Below are 19,287 nucleotides of genomic sequence, written 5' to 3'. Positions count from 1 at the left end.
CGGCGGCTGAAGGGGCCGCTCCCGAGCTTTTTGTTGTTGTTTGGTTTTGTTTGTTTGGGGTTTTTGCTTGTGGTTGTTTGGTTTTTTGCTTGTTTGTTTTGTTTTTTCTTCCCTCTGTTCAGAGCCGTTTTATATGCCCCTAGACTCAATACTTCTTAGCTCCGCAAATAGCTCCGTTTATTTTCACACACCTTGTGCCTCCGGGCCCACTGTTTCAGTAACATTTTGATCAGCAGAAGTGAAATGTCCCCGAAAACAACTCGGAGAAAATAAACACTATTAAATGCAGTTCGTGCTGATTCTATATCCCTGCAACTTCGCCTTGGTGACATTTTGATGACATTATCTCCCGTATCCTTTAAGATATGGCAAAGATTTGAAACCACCTGTGGCTCCTTATGCTGGCTTTGTGGCACGGTGGTTCTTGGAGATACTTAAAGCAGCGATGTGCCTCCCTGTTTATGGTTTTCTATGCAGAAAACCATGTGCATCCAGAAAACCACGTGCATCCAGAAAACCACATACATCGCTACAGTTTTGGGTTTTTTAACTGTTTGTGTCAGTGGTCGCTCAATGGTGTCCCCACGGCAGAGGCTGGGATGGGTGCTTTCAGATGCCCTTTGAGTTTACAGGACTGTAATGCTTACAACTGCTTAACGAGCTTTTATTTTATTTATTTCGCAAAGATTGCCTTTTCTTAACAAGGACATTGCTTTAACGACTAAGATAAGTATTAATAAAGGTAGGATGGATTCTTTTTTCAGTCTGTGTTCATGTTTTTTCCTTAAACTGTTGCTTGGGATGTTGCCTGAGTCCATGTTTAAGTTTGGGTGTTGAATGAAGTTCATTCTTAGGAAATGTGTATGCTCTTTTATTGCATCTGTAATTTTTGCTCATATTTCAGAAGATTTTTCAGCACAGTTTTAATACTTGATTAGGTTTGCTCTTGAGTTCTCTATTCTTCCTATGCACTATGGCCAAGAATCCCTGGCTTTGGAAGTGTTTGAGGTATATATAGGGCTATCCTTTTTATTTACATGTATGTATTTGTATGTATGTGTTTGAGCAGAATAAAATAAATGGATTCTATACACATAATAGTCATATGTAACTCTAATTGCTTATGGTATTTTGAAACCCCCTTTAATATTGTTACTGTATCTATTCTCTTTAACATAGAAAGTTTGAGTAGGGATATTTCAATACATTATGTTATGTGTATTGTTAAGTTACTTTCAGCATAAATGAATGCCCACTCATTTAAGGTCTTATGAGCAAACATGTTTTAGTTGCATAATCATTTCACTGGAACTTCCTTGGCATTTTTATATAGTCCATTTGACTTGCATTGTATCAGTTTTATTTCAGCAATGTTTCAAATTGGCTATTATTTAAGTGACACATGGCGTTCTTCCAGATTTTGTTGTGTTTATCTTTTTGCCAGTTTGAAGATTTGAGTGGACTGTAATTTTTTATCAATCTACTCCGACTTAATACAATTCTTATCTTCAACCCATTGAAATCTGCATAAACTTGTCCAATGGCTGTGATTTTCTGATGCTGAATCTTTTATAGTTGCTTAATAGTCTTAAGTGAGGTGAGAAGCATCATCCCATTTTGAACATTTTAGCCCCTGTGGTTGTCAACTGAGTTAAAACCTGGCAACATTCAACATATGTGGTTTAAGGCATGTCTGTTTGACTCTGTTCAGTTTGTGGAGTGGGCATTTGTCTAAGAGTTGTGGGGGGAGTTTTTGTCTCTGCAACTGTAACAGATTGTGGTATTTTTAGTATTCTGCCTGCATTGTATTATATTTAGTGAGTTGGAATTTGAATTTCATCATTCACGTTTTTGTGCGTACTTGTATATCAGCAATTTGATGCTCAGATACATAACATAAATATTAATTGGATTAGTGCTTTCTTAGTGTCAGTAACAACATCTTATTTTTCGAAGATACGATCAAGCCTGAAGTGTTTCTCCTCTTTTTTGAGAGGGAAGGTCTTCATTTGTATAGTCATTAAAGAAACTATTTCATCTAAGAATACAAGTATATTTTTAGTCAGGTGGATCAGGCAGGTTACGAAAAGTGCAGTTGTTAGTTTAAAAAAGAAGAGGAAAGACTTAATCTCTTATGCACATTCAGGGAGGGTCCTGGAACACTAAGTGAAATAATTTTCCACTGCTGACTGGTTTTATTAATTTCTGTTTCATTCATGTAGTTTCAAGATCTAGTTAGACAGACTATTTAGCCACTTAAATTCATTGCATAGCAGAAGTTTTGATGCATGTAACTCAATTACATAAGTTGTGTGAAAAGTTACAGAATTACGGAAAATTACATAGAAATTAAGACAACCAAAATTTTAATTACTGGTGTTTTTTTGTTGGTTTTTTTTTTCTAGGACCTCCTTCTCCAGAAATCTGTTTTATACAGAAATATGGTGACCACACATATTATGATAAGGGAGAACACATAAATCCAGTAAGAGCAACTATGACAGCATCTCCTCTAAGCATATCTAATGATTAATTGTTAATGAACCCCCTGGGCCTCCCCTTGATTGTATGTGAAAGAGTCTGGTGGTTTACAGCTAAACTGAATTTCCTCTTGTCACCTATGGAGCATATAGTGTGCAGGAATGTATCAAAGTCTCTTCTCTGGTATTTCATGAGAGTGTAACCTTTAAAATTTGAGGAAAAAAGATTAAGAAGTTGTGGAGCACAGACTTTCTAATATGTTCCCTTGAGGAGCTGAAGGATAAGCATCTGGATTGACCGTGCCAGAATACACCCTGGGTTACTCATTATAAGATTAGCTGTGATCCAATGATTGAATGATTGTTTCTTTCAAAAGGAAAGAGATAATAATCCAAAATGCAGAATAAAATGTCTACTTGCATGATGATGGGGCAATTATTTTACTCTATGGATAATTTTGCATTCCCTAATCTGCTAATTAGCCTACCACTTAATGTATTTACCATGGTTGGTAGCTAGCCCATAAACTTTTAATCAGTTGAGCAATTGGCTTTCCACCTGCATATACAGGGTCATCAAACAATTAGAGACAAACAGGTTCTCTGCTTTTAACAGTGACTGTTACACTGTCTTCAGCCTGGATTCACTAGTCTAAAGTCCACAATCTGTGTATCCTTATCCCAATAAAAGAGAGGTTTTTTAAAAAGAGCTAGACTGCTTCCTAGATTGTGAAAGCTACATTGAAAAAATATACTTTTTCTCCGGATGCTAATGTTTTTATACCTCCATCTAGGATTGCAAATAACTTTGTCTCAACAAAAATTTTCCCTTTTTTATACTTCTTTTTCTTATGCGGTTTGGTGGAATGCACCAAAAGTCATTCTGTAAAAGCTTTTAAGCATTAGTCTTTTTTGGAAAACATCCAGAGTCCCCTCATATAGGTGTCTGTATAAATAAGTGTTCAAATGAGAAAACTTACTGGGGTTTTGTAGGAATTTCTTCACCGAAAATGAGGGCAGGACAAAAGGCCATTCCCAGTACTTCAGTCAGTAGCCACAAATACTGCTTGTGTTACGTATATAGTTTAAGAAGATTTAAGAAGATCTCTCAGGTAGTGAGCAATATACTGATTTTGCTTGGAACCTAATTTTTTAGCGTACAAAACAGCTTCTTTTACTCAGTTGTAGTGGTAGGTCGCTGAGATTTTAAAGAGTCTATCTGAGCAATGTTAACCAGTCAGAGAGATTTAGTAGTTGTTCTCCTGACCTTGCTTGGTCTCTGGATAATGTTCTGTGTAAATATTCAGGCTGACTTGCCTGAAAGGTATATTTAAGCAAAATAAATAACTTTCTCTAAACAATCTCATTGCCATATTTTGGAATTACATCAGCCAATAACTGTTGCACAAACTTCAGAATCTGTTTTGTTCCAGGGAACTTTTTAGCAGTCTTTGTTACTGGGCAATCTCCATGTGTTGCTCTTGAGGCCATTGTTAAGATGTTTGTTCTTCCTTTGTTGCTAGTACCTTGTGTAAGCCAGAAAAGTAATCTCTTGGTGTCCACACCACAGTGTTCTTTCTCAGAGTCTTCTAGTGCTGGTGATGTTGCCCACTGTAAGTCAGTGATTTGTTTGAAATTGCAGCTGGTGTGTGGATAGTCCACTGGTAATATCCAGTCTTAGCTCATCAGTGAGAGAACCATTCTGCAGTTCACTTGACAATCTTAATCATTCCTAGTTTGTCTTAGACTTTGTATAAAGGTTCCTTTTTCCATACAGGAGGAGATTGCTCCGTTTTTGGCAAAGGCACAAAAAGCAGATCCAAGCTCTTTCTAATAAAGTGTTGGAATTTGGCTCCTGCTGTGACATCAGTTCTCTCCTTACCCACACGTTCTTTCCTGTGTTAGCTTGTGGCAACCCTGCCACTTAGAACTGGTGATGTGCAGGTCTTGAAGTTTCTTAAATATGCTATTTTACAGAGATATTGAGAGCATTATACTAAACATCACAGTCTCTGGAACAGCCATATTTAATGTCAAAAGGTTGTTGTTATTAAAAAAAAAAAAAAAAGATTAAAACTTTGAGTTGAAGTTCAAATACCTTGTGTTTTGGTCCTTTGATGTATAAAATATCCTAAGTTTAAAGCAATCGTATCTTACTTGCAACAGTTTTTTTACCTTTTGGGTGTTTTCTTCTATAGTCTTGATTTATTTCGCAACATTTTGGTCAAGTAGTGCAAATAAAAAAAAAGATTTAAGCAGAATGCTTTTGTATCTTATTAGAAATGTATGTGATTTGATCTAAGAATTCCATTTCCCAGCTAAATTACAGAAGAAAGACTATAAGCCTACAATAAAACTGAGAAAATAAACAATTAAATATGTTGATTACTAACTTGTTCATTTTTTTCTTCTTATAGGTGTTTCGGGAGGCATACACATCTGACCATTCTCAGTCTCTACTGAAGTGAGTATAATATATCACACAGGAATTTTAGTCAGGCATAATGTAATTAAACAATTATGTTATGCATCCATTTGTGTGTTATTTTATTCCCAGTGTTCTATTGAGAAACAGGTTTCTTGTTTGCTTAGTGAAGGGTCTGTATTTATGTCAGCAGTAGTTCAGTGTCCAATGTGGATCAAGCTATACTTGCATTTAGTTTTGTTCATGATATTATATTAAATGGTTTAAGAACATAACCAGCAAGAATGACAGAACTTGGAGAAAACCATTAGACAAATAAACAAAAGCTTGTAATAAATAATATTACACCTTTTCTTCCTGGAAGCTATGGAAAGATTTCAGTAGAAGGTGAACTTATAACAGAAATAGAGAAAGAAGTAATAAAGACTAGAAAAGGCCATTTTTGTTACTTAGAGGATGAATGTGCAACCATAGCTAGCTCTACATAGGAGATCCAGAAGTCTTACTTATTGCTTATCCTTGTAAAGAAAAGTATACCTGTAAAATAACTGCGGCTGTTTCCACAGATAGCGGCCAACTCAAAGTAAACATTTTCCTGAGATAACCAGATAACAATTCTTCAAGAACTTTTTTATTGTATTATTTAATTCTAGGGGTTGGACAAACCATTCACCACCTACTGAAAATACTTCTAAGCCTGGTTTTTCATTAAATGCAGCAGCAGAAGAACAGCAAAATAATTCTGTAGGTATGTTGTATTTTGTACAATCCTAGAAGTTGCTCTAGCTGTGGCAAAATCATTTAAGAAAGTCATTTGAGAAGCTGAAGAGGAGTATCCATGTAGGTTTATTTAGAATCTAACTATACATATTCTCTACAACAGTTGTTCAGTTTTCATATTAATGGACTACAAGTTCTGTTTTTGTAAGTATTCTCTTAGGATTGTTTGAAGAAGTAACTGTTTTCTCAAGCCTGTGGTATCTAGTTTAAAATTATTTCATTGCTGTGGAATTTTCTGACAAAAGTTACAGGCCACGTGGTGCTCAAATGCCTTATGGACGTGTAAGCTAAATAGGTTACAGAGGGCTCCTGCTTGCCTCTTACTAACTTACCTAAGAATCAGACGCATCTGTAAGAAAAGAGAAACAAAAATGCTACTGTTTCCCAGATTTCTATGTCACCTGCCGCTACTTAAGTTGTAATGTACTTAAGTTGAATGTACTTCCATTCCTCGGTGCTCCCAGAAGTGCAGGACTGCCCCATCTGTTTTGCCATCTTCCCGCTTGAGGTTATTTTTGGTAATCCAACAGAAAAACATTCACTTTGTTTCTGATTAGGAAATTTCCGGGGAGTCACATGAATGTCAAAATAGGGTGATGCAAGCGGAGAGGTTGGGATCATCCCTTTTCAGAGGTAGTAAGTTATTGGATTGTTTTAGCATTGTTGTCTAATTGCCCTGTAATTAGAGAGGGCAGACGATAGGTCTCCTCCTGTGAAATGGGTGGTAATTCCATCTGCGGATAGTCTTTGGAAGCATAGGACCTTAAACCACAGTGAAGAAATGTGACAAAATAGCTCTGGGATATAATTTGGTGACTAACAGAGCCTAACTAGAAATTTTATTGTCAGTTCTAGTTATGGAACATGACAATAGTAGTTTTTAAGGTTTGAAATTTAACCTTAATTAGGAAATTATGCCCTTTTTTAAAAGACGAGGACTTTCAGAAGTGGAGGGTAAAACTGAAATATTTATCTATTCTCTTAAATTTAGAAATCAAATTGAATGGATTTCAGAAAGATTCAGAAGAAAAGGTAAGCAAGTCCATAGCTGTTGAAACTGACACTGAGCATATTACATGAAAACAGCTTTAAAGCTAAGCTTTATTTTCTGGGTTTTTTTGGTAAGAACTGTAGTTCCTAAGTTTGCAGAAAACAAGGGTAGAAACACAGCAGTGAAAGTGAGGTGGGAAACCCATCATCATGAGCCAGAATCTATAAGGGCTGTTACTTAGGCCAAAGTGATGAAGGCATTTAGTAGCTTAAAATGTTTCCCACCAATGAAAGCTATGAGATATTTGGAAGGTCTCTGAGGGGGAACAGATTGTCTGTAACTATCCTTCTGTTTGGGAGAGTCTTACTTGTGGCCAGAAATAGGCAGTAGCAGAGTTTCTGCTGTGAAAGACTCTATTTAATGCGGATATCATATAATTATGACTGTTCCATCTAATCCCATTGATCTGTACCTATATATAACAAGTTAGGATTCTATATAAATCAATTTTACTTTGCTTTCTTCAAGGATCCTGGTTGAGGTTTATGTCAGGGAAAAAGCAGTACTTGGTAAAAATTCATCAGAGGGAGATTTGAGACCCGTGTTGATACTGAAATTGGCCAGATTGAAACTTTTTAACAGTTTTGAGTATTAGAGAGCAGGCATTCTTAAGTGCAGCAGTGGTCACTTGGATGATCCTTCCTGCAATTGAGTGCGCTGAGATTGAATGAAGAGTGTTGATCATACACACTGATCGCACACTCATTAGCTGTCTCCCCTTACTGGATGTGTATCCATTACTTTATTTTACATAGCTGCACCCACCTTACTGGAAGTCCTTATATGGCTCTTGGGTCTTCTTTGGTGGTTTTCAATGTCCCGTGTCCTTTTTAGGAGCCTGTGAGCCCCACTTTTGAGTAGAAACAGTATCATTGTTTTGCATAATTTCTACTTTGTCAGCCTTGCAGAGCTGAGCTTGCATCCTGCCTGTGTTTTGCAAGGCTTCTGTTTGCTTAAGTTACATCCTTTATCTATTTCTCCAAGGCTGTGCTGTTCTGCTGTCCTTGTCAGCGTAATATTCTGCTCTGTTCTACCGTACTTATCAGTATGGCAAATGGTTCATGTCTTCTAGCAAATGCAAGTGATGACAGGGTCAAGTATTCCATCTCAGAACAAAGGGGAAAAATGAAGTCCCCTAAGATATTCTTTTCTGAAAAACATACAACTATTAATAAAAAATTATATGTTTATTAAATGAAACATTCTCACTGAACAGGATTAGTCTAATAGAACAAACTATGAATGCCTTGAGACAGAGAATGCCGATGATTAATAGCCTCTGGAGAACAGGCAGATTGAGTACACTGAGAATATCTCCAGAGAGGATATTTTAGGAGCCTGGAGTAAGAAGGCTGGAAATAATCACTGCAGCGAATTTTACTCTTTGGATATTGGCTGATGTTGGCACTAACAAGACCTGAGTCCTGCAGAAAGATCTTTAGTGGAATGAGCCAAAGGCCATCACAGGCTTCCATGTATTGATTTGAAGCAAGGTCAGAACAGATGCCTTGACAACCAGCAGTGAGTCACTGAATTTCTTAGTTTTGTGTATCCCTGAAAATACAAGATAAATCTATAGATTAAGGTTATCTCTGCATAGAATTCTGACACCACAAAATTAGTCTTGCTGGGTTTTCTTGGTTTTGATGATGTAGCAGCAATGATTTGTGTTGTGGTTAGTCTGTCAAAAGTGGGGCCAGTACTGTTCAGAGTCTTCATAAGTGGCCTGGAAAATGGGACAGACTGCACCCTCAGCAAGCTCAGAGATGGTGCTGGGAGGAATGACTGATACACTAGATAATTGTGTTGTCATTCATAGGGACCTGAATAGATTGGAAAACTGGGCAGAGAGGAATCTCATGAAACTGGTCAAGGGGAAATGCCACGTTCTGCATCTGGGGGCAGATAACCTCAGGCACCTGTACAGGTGGGGATGAGCTGACAGGGAAACAGCTCTGCCAGAGAAGGACTTTGGAATCCTGGTGGACCCCTTACTCTGCTCTTGTGAGACCCCACCTGGAACACTGTCTGGAGTTTTGTGATCATGTCACATTTAAGGGCTGAATTTCAATTGAGATTTGGGTTTTTAAGGTCTTGCAAAATAAATTATTTTGCCTGCCTTCTCCATTGATAGAAATGTGAGTTTCACCTGCCCTTCAGCAAATGCATTGAGCATTTTGCTTGGGAATATTGCAATACATATACATGCTGTTTATATCACAGTTCTTCAAGTACAGAAAGTTATGCCAATGGAGCTTTTTTTCCCCAGTTGTTTAAGGTTTGGATGAATTAGAGAAGTGGTGTAGAAAGAAAGTGTAATTCAGTAAAGCAAAGTAAGAAGTAATCAGTACTTAGTGACAGTTAGATGCACCTGTGAAAAATAGGAAACAGCTGGCTGGAGAATAATTTTTCAACAAATAATCAGGGATGTATACTGGCTTGCAAACTGATTCTGAGTCAGTGCTGTCAGATTTCTACTCTTTCTGCTTTACTGTGTGTGAGCTTTATCTAAGTCATGTTATCAGTGGTTACAGGTTTCTTGCATTGCCTGGTATTGCCACTGGCTGGCAGCAAGACTCTAAAAATGTGTTGAAAGAGATTTTGTTAAGATTCAGTATTATTAAGTAAGAGCACTATTATATACAAATATTATATAGAAAAGAATTTGGTTTAGGTCTGTGGAGGCATCATATTTTCTGCAGTCCATTTGAAACATGAATAGGGAAAAAAATGGAAAAGCTATTTCTTTGTGTAAGAGTGTGTGCCTCTGTTAAATATAGCTCAAAGTGATTAGAAAAACAGTGGTGATATTACTTTTCCAAGAACAATTATGATTTTGTGTTCTGTACACAGTGTGGAAACCACACCATGCAAACTTCTCAAAATCCTGAGGTTTTGAACTGAAGTTGGTGAGACACATACCCTGCATACCTATACTGGATTCACATAAACACATAATCAAAACTCTTATGTTGTTTTACTAATTATGAATTTGAAGTTTTTGTTAATATGCTCCCTTTATTTCTGGGTGTCAAAAATTTTTAATGTCTTTCTTTTAAAGCCTTATAATACCCTCAGGTTATTGGCAAGGACTTATCTTTCACTAAAACAGGTTTAGTCTCTTTTGCTCTGGATTTTCATTGCTATAGTGAACAGCTGAAGTTGAAACTTCAGTTGAAAGTTCTTTTGAAACTGAGAGCTCAGTCTAACTCTTGTTAATAGATTGTGTGAAGGAAGGCTTTGAGTCTTATAAATTTTGCAAAAATTGATAATAAGATGTATACCCATATATAGAAAGAGATGACTTCTAAAGTGAATGTCAGTTAACTGCTTTTTAGAAAAAGTTGTTCCGTTCCTTTTTGTAAACTTTTTAAATTTAATTTTTAGGTATCACGAGAATTAAATAATGAAGATTGCTTTTCAGAAATAAGCCTCTGTGTAGATACTCCTGTGGAAGATGTAATTACAGTTCTAAAGGAACAGACACCAGAAGGTACATTTCCACATGTTTTAGATGATTGCCGTAAAACCTGCATGACCATTATTGGTGCAGATAACACAGTAAAAGAGCATTCCCTTAATAATGATACAGATCTTTCACTGTCATCCCCAGGGAAGATTTTCGTGGACGTGTTCACTGAACAGAATATAGAGGCTTGTGAAGTTGACACCAGTGATTTGTTGAGATACCCTAGTGATTCTGAGAGTCTTAAAGTTAAAAACCAATTGCCTGACAGTTCAGAGTGTCAGGGTCATGCCTACTCCATTGATCCACCAGCAGCTGAGAGCAGTGATGCCCTACCAGTAGAGCTTGTGGCACCTCCGAATGCCTTGCCAGGATCTATCGCACAGGCTGCCACTCCTGTAGTGCCAAATGAGAGACATCTTAACACCAAGGAAGTGCAGCTGAATTCAGAACCCAGTGTTCTGCAGCTAGATGATGACTGTACGCAAATAACAAACGTGACAGAACCTCGACTTGCTACAGTTCAGGTGGAAGAAATAAATGCCTTCACAGGATCCAACTTGCAGAGCACAACAAATGAGCAAGTATACCCACAGCTTAATTCATATTTGAAATTTTGTTTATCACAAAATATTATATAAAGTAGCCAAATCACTTGAAGATGGAAATTTTAGTAAAAAATAAACTGGCATCAGTAATTTGCATGTTTAAATAATTACAGTTGGTTTTGCTTAAAAAATTCAGTAGTTTATTTTCTGTTTTGATGTATCCATGTTATGAAAATAGCTGAGCTTGCTGGGTTGTGAAATCCTAGTAAAGTTGATTTATTGACTGATGTGGAAACCTAGAATCTGCATGGGATTTCCAGAAACTCCTAGTCTCCCTGTACATCTTCTGTGTCTCATGTTCTCTCCAAAACTCTATTTTGTTATTTCATTGTAGCATACCAGCATATATCAGCCAATTCCAGCTCCAGGTTCTTACGGCATCTGGTTCCATTTTTTCTCCAGGCAATACTGTGCTGTTTCCTTTCATCATGGTTCTCACTGCTATAACATGCAAATGCTTTGCAAGTATTACAAAATCGATTATAGCTATGTCCTTCCTGTAGACTGGAAAGATTATTCTGTGGGGATTTTCTACACACATACTTAGAAGTGTATTTATTGTGCTTAGTTCTGTCTATGCAAGACATACTGAAAAAACTGAGGCATGGTTTTATGTTCATATCCTCCCCTGAAGAAGCCAGTGTGTATGCATACAGCATGTGATCCTTCTTGTTACTTCTTGTGCTGTGAAAGTGTTCTGTAACAGGCCATTTCTATTCAGTAAAACCAATGCAAAAATATGGAGAGGAGCATGAAAAGAAAGCAATGCCATAGTCTCTTCCTGTTTAGATTGTAATTTGGGAAAGAGGGCACATAGGAGACACAGATTTATGCTGCAGAGTATATTAAGCATCTTGTGTAAACCTGAAACCTGATTCTCTGCTCTGTGCTGTCTTTGAATAATCAATGATTAGTCATGTAAAGCTAGGTATTTCAGGTGGTTTTACAACCACTTTACTTCCCCACAATGGCACAAAGCATCCAAAAACTAGGAGTTAACTCTGTCTTTTCCTTGTGGCATTAACTGAATATGTCAGCATGTAATTAAGTGTGCCACAAAGGTGGTTAATTTCAAGATGCTGAAAGGTCTGTAGGCCAGCTGTCTCAGAACCATAGCACTTTACAGAGCTCTTTCAGTGAAGTATTGATTTCTGAAATTTGTAGCACAACTGTGCAAAATGTATAGATTTACTCAAAATTGCAGTTAAAATAGTGAAGCAGAGTTTTGTGGAAATGGAGATGTCTAACATCTTGTCAAGTAATAATGAGCTTCAGCTTTTCATTGTGCCTTCATGTGGTGTTTTTGAAGGCAGAGAGTAAGGAGGCAATTTATTGAGGAAAAAAAATCCCAGTTAATTCATTAGTAACTGTTGAACTGTAGTATATTGTTCACCTTGGTATTTTCTCATCTTTCTTTCTTCAAAGTATTCTTACGGTGAAACAAGTATCCAGAAGAGGAGAGCCTGTACTGTGTTGTAGTTGCAACCAGGATGTTGAATACCCCATATATTGTGGTACATGGTCTCTTATAAAGCAAGCTGGGCTTTTTTTTTCTTTGAAATGTTTTCTTCTCCTGCTCTAAACCTGCTCCCATCACAGATGTAGATCCATGGAAAGTACTGCTGTGAAAGTTTTGTAAGCTAATATATTTGATTTTCCCGACCTGCCATAGGGTCATTAAGGTTGGAAAAGACCTCTGGGATCATCGAGTCCAGTTTACCACTAACCGTATCCCCAAGTGCCACATCCACATGCCTTTTGAACATTTCCACAGATGGTGATTCCACTACTTCCCTAGTCAGCCTGTTCCAGTGTTTGACCACACTTCCAGTGAAGAAATTTTTCCTCATAGCCAATCTAAACCTTCCCATTTCCCCTTGTCCTATTGCTTTTTACCTGGAAGAAGAAACCAGCTCCCAACTCACTACAAACTTGTTTCAAGGTAGTTGTAGAGACTGAGAAGAGCACCCCTGAGATCTCTTTTCCTCAGGCTAAACAGCCCTAGATCGCATGTTAACATGCATTGTCTCCTGACCCAGAGGGACCACTGTTAAGAAGGCAATTCCCCTTTTTAGTAACCTCTCTGGTAAATGTGGCAATGAAAAAAATTAATCGGCAAACTCGATTTCTGTCTGTATCCCAAGAAAGGACTAACCAGTTCTCCCACATCATTGTGAAAGAATTTCTATGCATGTGTGCTGAGGGTGTGTCCTAAAAGCTTTCAGCATTACTCAAGTATGTAATAAACTAATGAGTACCCAGATTTAAGGAGTTGGAGTGAAACCCAGCAGCATGTCACACTCACATGGCTAAAACAGTGAACAAACTCAAGTAACTCCATGTGATGATCTGTCATTAGGGTGGAATTAGACATAAGATTTTGGTGTACATGAATCATTAGGTTCCCCTTTGCCCAGCTTAGGATGAGGTGAATCACTATCATCTCAGAGTAGCTCTTCCACTTACCAGTGGTAGGGTAAATGAGGATGCCTAGTGTCATCTACATGGCTGGCTTTTAGAAGGGTGAAGGTAAGTGAAGTGAATCTCATCTGTAGTGGCTGTAGCTCAGGGATGGTATATCTTTAGAAATAACCTCTCACCTGGGAGTTACTGAACTTCAGGTAAAACACAGATCTCACTTTGTAAGTTTTTAGGCTTTTGCAAGGGTGAAATAAGAGGAGTTGCCTTAAGACATCTCAAGCATCATCTTATTTTTTAGGACAGGAGCTCATGTCCATAGGAAACTGAAATGAATCTGCTAAGTCATTTCAAATGTCCAGTCAAATAACTTTCAGACAGAAAGATTTTTGTTTGCTGTCATCCAACCTATATTTATATTTTGAGTTTTGATTCTGAGTAGCCTCAGTAATTCTCATATAATACTAAAGGAATAATTCTCCTTTAGTAGCTAATTCTGCCAGGAACACATTGTATGGCATACTGCTTCAGGAGTGCCTCTCCTATGGCAGCCTATGTTGTTCATATCGATAGAATTCCAGTTATTCACTTAAGCAACCCCTCAGTTCTCTGTGAGCATATACAATTTAAAAAAGAGTGTTCTTGGACTCTTTTATATGTAGCCTTTGTTGTAACTTCATGCCTACCCATTGCTTCTGGTATTTCTTTTTTTTTGTCACAGCCTGTGGGTGACCAGCAGAGAGAGAATGAAGTAATTTCAGATTACTTGGCTGCCACTTTTAGTGAAAGGCAAACTGGTGAGGGACATTCACATTCAGTGGAGCCTGCAGCATGTGCAGAAACGGCCCAAACAACATCAAGGTAAGCGATGTGGTTAAAAGACACCTCCTCATGAAAGCAGAGAGATTGTTTCATCACCAAATACTACAGGAGACAGCAGGGAATGGATCACAGTGGCAGCATAACAAGAAACAAACCTGAGCATTTTGAAATAATCATTGAAAATCTCATTTTCATTTGAGTATGAGAAATTTATGCATAATAATTCTTACATTATTTTAAAAAATATTAATGTGATAAATACAGTGTGTGTGGAGTACTTGTCATGTGAATGACTTTAAAGGTCAAAGGTAAAGGTTTTACCTTTTATTTAAAGGTCTGGAAGTTAGTTTTTCTCCTGATTTTACACCTTTTTCAGTTCTATCTAAGTTAGCCTATGTGCTTGCACGCTATTAACAGACTTCCTTTTGGAACAAAATGCAGTTACATTCTTTAATGTAAAAATTGATTTATATAGAGAATATTTTTTTTGATTCTAAGTAAATCTCTTTTCAGTAACGTTCAGAAATCTGCTTCTGATGACAAGGAGGATCTAGAAGCCATCATGTGGCAAGAAATAATTCTGAATGAGTATGCAGAAGCTAATCAGAGGAGAAGGAGCAAAAGAATCGACAGCAAACAGAGTAAGATACTCTCTGCTGTTATCATAGAGATTATTTTGTTATTTGAACGACTATATTGAATCAGATACAATTCATAATTTTTCCAATATATTGTGGCATGTTTTTTTTTTTTAAAGATGGTATAAACTTCATTTTAATAATTAAAGTTATTGATAATTTCTCTTGCTTCTGAAAACCCTTTTATTTGCAACCTAACAGTTAACTTGTTTGCATATACTTCTTAAGAATCATAAGATGTTTTTCAGGATGCAGTTTTTATCACAGTGTTTTATATGAAAAAATTATGGTGTGTTCTGAAGAGGAGAAGAAAAATGATTTTTTGCAGAGTCAATAGGTAGATCTTGAGCTACATTTGTATATCCTTCTGCCGTTTAGTGTTCTGTGTTCAACATCATTGTCAGAGCAGTGCCATCCTCAAGAACTGGCCTATACAAAACAGTTTGAATTCTATTTTGAATGCCTGCTTTTGTTATCCTGTCTGCAAGATTATAGGGCCTTTACTACCACAGTTACAGAACACTCTTTTGAAGTATTTCTATTTGTAGTGTGCTTCGTTCAAGAGAAAGATTAAGGTACATGCAGAGAAATTCTTGACCTCACAGAGGAATTTTGTAGGAGAATAAAGAGAATTTCCTCACTTAAGTGTTCAATCCAGCACCTCTAAGACTGGGTCTTAACCACTGTTTTTTTTTTTTTGTTGTTTGAGTCCACTCAGACAGGATTTTTCCATTTACCTGCAATCATTTAAACATCATACAAAGTTCGTAAGTATTTGAATTGTAACAGCTACATTATAGATCTTAAAAAACATGAAGAAGTTCACCTCCAATTAGCAGGATTTAATTCTGCTTTGCTGGATTTTAGTTATTCACAGTGGAAACAAGATTTTGATGAGATTTCAAGTCGAATGACTGACTGCTCATCTATTTCAAATCAACTTGCTGGTTTCCACTCAATAAATAGGTTATTGATTCTTTAGCATGATTTCTACAGAAAGAGTTGCACTGCCCATAGAGGCAGTTTCATGTTACATCAGTCTAGCAAGTTTACCTCCCTTTCACATTAGACCTAGCAATGAAGAGCCCCAATTCTCTCTAGAAACAGCCCGGTGATAAGTTTTCGTTTGGGTCTGCATGTGTCACTTGTTGTGCACAAGGTCAGGCATGTGGAAAGCTCTAGGGAAGGCAGATGGAAGTGATAGGAAATAGGTTCCTTCAAGGAAGAATTTAAATGAGGTAAACTGTAACATAAAATTGCACATTGTTTTGTTTGTGTCTTTGCAGTTTAACCTCTCCTGAACTGCTGGCCTGGTTTAGACCAGCTTTGACTAGTGACTGTGTATCTTAAATTATTGAGGTCTTGCAAGGCTGGACAGGTAGAGAGAGGGACTCTGTGTGCTTCACTGAGTGAAACCCCTATCAATTAGATTTTAAAAGTCTACGCAGAGTCAAGAATTTAAGAATGTTCAGAATTAGTACAAGCTCACAGTGTATCACAATTCAGTGAACACAAAATTCAGACTATGTGAGTAACAGCTGTAGAAGAACTATGGGTTTTAACATCTATTTCTGACATCTGGGTGGAGTTTTAGGGCCAGGGAGGCACACCTGCTACAGCTTGTGGAGAGGAGTAGTGTGTGTAGCCTGCTGTCCCAAGATTTTTCATTAATAGATGAATTGATGGCTTAAGCCTGTACTGTGTTTCTCTGCAAGTGTTTCTTTCCTCTTCCCTTCTTTCTTCCGTCCTTGTAGCATTAGAGGCAGTAGCCAGGATGCTCTTCTCCACAGTTTTAAGGGATGCTGGAATGGCAGTGCTGGTCAAGTACAGAACAGCTCATCTATGTAATAGAAATAATTTCAGCCAAGCTGAAAACTGTGAGGACTGCGAATGGGACATAGTGTTTGTTTTGTAAAATAATGAACTAAACCTTAAAAAATGGAATCTTTTAAATTTTATTTTTTACATTTATGCCTCATATTTGCCTTTCACTCATTGCAGAACTGACTGAGCTGGTTGTGAAGTAATGAGAAAAGATAACCTGAGGGAGCCAATCTCAATCACTATCTTAGTGTAAATACTTGCTCACGAAGCAGAGGTTTTAAAAGATAGATGAGTAAAAAAGAATGGTGGGTAAATTCACTCATAAGAAAAGTTAAATTATTGAAAAACTGACTATTTATTGAAATAGTCACCTTACAATGATTTGAGTGCAGAATAGCAGTTTTATCATCCATTGGGAAGCAATGCACCTTGCAAAAATGTCATTAGAAAGGAAGAAGTCTGAAGTTAACACACTTCTACAGGGTCATAGTTTTACATGTTGAATTTCGATAGGAGTTTTGTTATTAAATACAGTATGACATCTCTTATTGAATGGCATTATTATTCAATTTGTGATGTGTTTTTTGAGATTCTGATTTCTGCTAGATTGAATGAACATTTGTTTCTTCAGAAAGCGTATTTACTAACTGTAATAGAAAGTGAAGCCAAGATAAGAGAGAAAAGGTACTTTTTTGTGCAACAGATCTTTTACGTTATTTTTCAGGAAGAGAAGCCTTTAGTAGAAATTCTGTAAATCCGACTCGCCCCCTTTCACTTTCAACAATCCACAGGAGGAATGCATATGGCGAGAACTTACTGCATAAAGCTGTTATTCATCAAGACATAGACCTTGTGCGTAAGATAATAAAAGCTGGTGGAAATGTAAATGCTCAAGATTATGCTGGTGAGTTGCAATTCTACTAAAATACTATTTTCAGTACAAGTACCTTCCTGCAAATAATAAAAGCATACGTTATGAGTTTGTGCAGTGAAGAAGATTGTAGGTTTGTGACTGGTCAGTAGATTGTTAAACTTTTATTGGTTTAGATTGGTACATTCTGTGATTTTCATGGGAGAATATGTAGATTTAGTTATAAAAGTATGCAAGAAAAGAAAATGTTGAGGGAAAAGTAAGCACTTAAAAAATTACAAAATGATGCAATTATGTTTGCTTAGACTTAATTAAATGATTCTGTGCATGCTTATCACAAAAAAGTCAGTAACTACATTACCAACTTCCTAGGTTTTAAAGCTGTGATGCTCTGTGTCAACGACTTTGTTACACCTTAATTATCACTTGGTTGTTTCAAATATAAAACTGTTCCTTATCCACTTTTTCCCGTCTCATTCGTTAGTCTCTGAAAAAAGTCCATACCAAAAGAGAAAATTGTTTCAGACAGTTGGCTCTTCTGCTAGAAAACTTCATTCATAGAGTGTTTCCATACTGTGCTAGCAGCTGGGATTTCACAACTGTTCTGTGGGAAAGAAAAAACCCACGCTCTTTAGTTATAGGCTATTGCATAATGCAGGCATATAAAAGACCAAAATTAAGGTTGAAATTTTTAAGAGACCAAATTAAGGCTGGGATGGATTGGGTCAGCAGCCAGTCTCAGACTTTTCACAGCACAGGCATTTGAGCTAACAGAGTGACTTGTAATGCATACTTGCTTGTGCTGGAGGTAGATGAGATAATATTTTGTTGGTGGGGTTCAAAGCCCTGTGTTGACAAAGAGAAGTGCTAATAGTGTGGGTTCAGCTGCAGCCACAATAGGCAAGTGTATTAAAGTGCGCTGGTTCTAGATTTTGGTGTCACTGTGTCCTTTTCCTGCCTTTTCGTGTTTTGCTTGGCTACCATTTCTTCATCCCCCAAGATTTTGGCTGATTTTTGTTTTTTGATGCAAAAGTACCAGTGCTGCACAAAATATCTTTTTACTTGTACTCCTTGAAGAGATGGCCCTGCTTCTTCTGTTTTCAATGAGGCAAGTGTAATCAGAAAGCAGTAGACTTACCAGACTTGTGTCATTTTGACATGACCTTTATCTTGGTCTCTTTGGGTCATTGTTCTGAATATTATATTCTGCGTCTGTCTGTTCTCTTCCTTTAAAGCCTCCTCCCAGTGATTATCCATATCTTAGCCTAGTATTTTCCCTTATTCCTGTGTCATGGTACTCTGCTTCAGTGCCTTACTGAGTTCTTGGAATCGTCTGTTGTTTGTTTTGGTTTGTGTTTTTTCCTCCTTTTTTATTTCCTGTTTTCCATCAGTGAGTAGGATATGGACAACATATGGGAGATGCTGTCTTACTTTAAGTTTGAGTCTTGATTGACAGTATCCTGAAGGATCTGAAAAGCAGTTGCAGTGAAACTCGTGTTTCTTCTTGACTGGGAGCATGCAGAGCATCCTTGCAGACTCTTGTTGCTCCTATCGAGTCATTATTAATTGAATGTGTTGCAGGTGCAGTTTTTCTGGGTCTTATTATTAGATCAGGTAGAGAGTATGCCTTTTATTGAGGGAGAAATTAATACATTCCCCTAAATGAAAACTTCTATTCTCTCCTTAGCAGATTTCATAATAAATGCAGTTCCTAGAAATATACAATGTTCAGTGTTGGGCTGTGTATAAGAGAGGCTCGAGAGTTTCTCTGCAGTGAAATTAAGATAATTTTGCTTAGTGAGAGTGAAACAGTTTTATTAAACCTTATTAATTCTCGTGTTTAGTATGTGAATTAGGTCCTGACAACCCTCTGATAATGGAAAACTGTTGAAGAGTATGACTAG

At 37.1% G+C, this 19,287-nt stretch overlaps 1 protein-coding gene across 4 annotated transcripts in view; it reads left to right on the top strand.

Annotated features, from left to right (window-relative positions):
- Positions 1-19,287, top strand: part of ANKRD31 (ankyrin repeat domain 31) — a 64,436-nt gene that overhangs the window by 2,401 nt on the left and 42,748 nt on the right. For 3 of the 4 annotated variants that reach the window (XR_014846734.1, XM_085042219.1, XM_085042222.1), the window contains exons 2-10: positions 687-742; positions 2,406-2,485; positions 4,898-4,944; positions 5,559-5,653; positions 6,677-6,717; positions 10,124-10,786; positions 13,950-14,089; positions 14,564-14,691; positions 17,237-17,416. Coding sequence is in view for 3 of the 4 variants with exons in the window: in XM_085042219.1 (XP_084898345.1) it covers positions 687-742; positions 2,406-2,485; positions 4,898-4,944; positions 5,559-5,653; positions 6,677-6,717; positions 10,124-10,786; positions 13,950-14,089; positions 14,564-14,691; positions 17,237-17,416 (1,430 nt within the window). In the remaining variant the exon portion in view is untranslated. The remainder of the gene's footprint in view (positions 1-686; positions 743-2,405; positions 2,486-4,897; positions 4,945-5,558; positions 5,654-6,676; positions 6,718-10,123; positions 10,787-13,949; positions 14,090-14,563; positions 14,692-17,236; positions 17,417-19,287) is intronic. The other variant, XM_085042220.1, reaches the window with a different exon arrangement.

This window comes from Lichenostomus cassidix, chromosome Z, assembly GCF_008360975.1.
Source record: "Lichenostomus cassidix isolate B80296 chromosome Z, HeHo_3.0, whole genome shotgun sequence".
Lineage (NCBI taxonomy): Eukaryota > Metazoa > Chordata > Aves > Passeriformes > Meliphagidae > Lichenostomus > Lichenostomus cassidix.
This window is presented reverse-complemented; position numbering and strand designations above follow the sequence as displayed.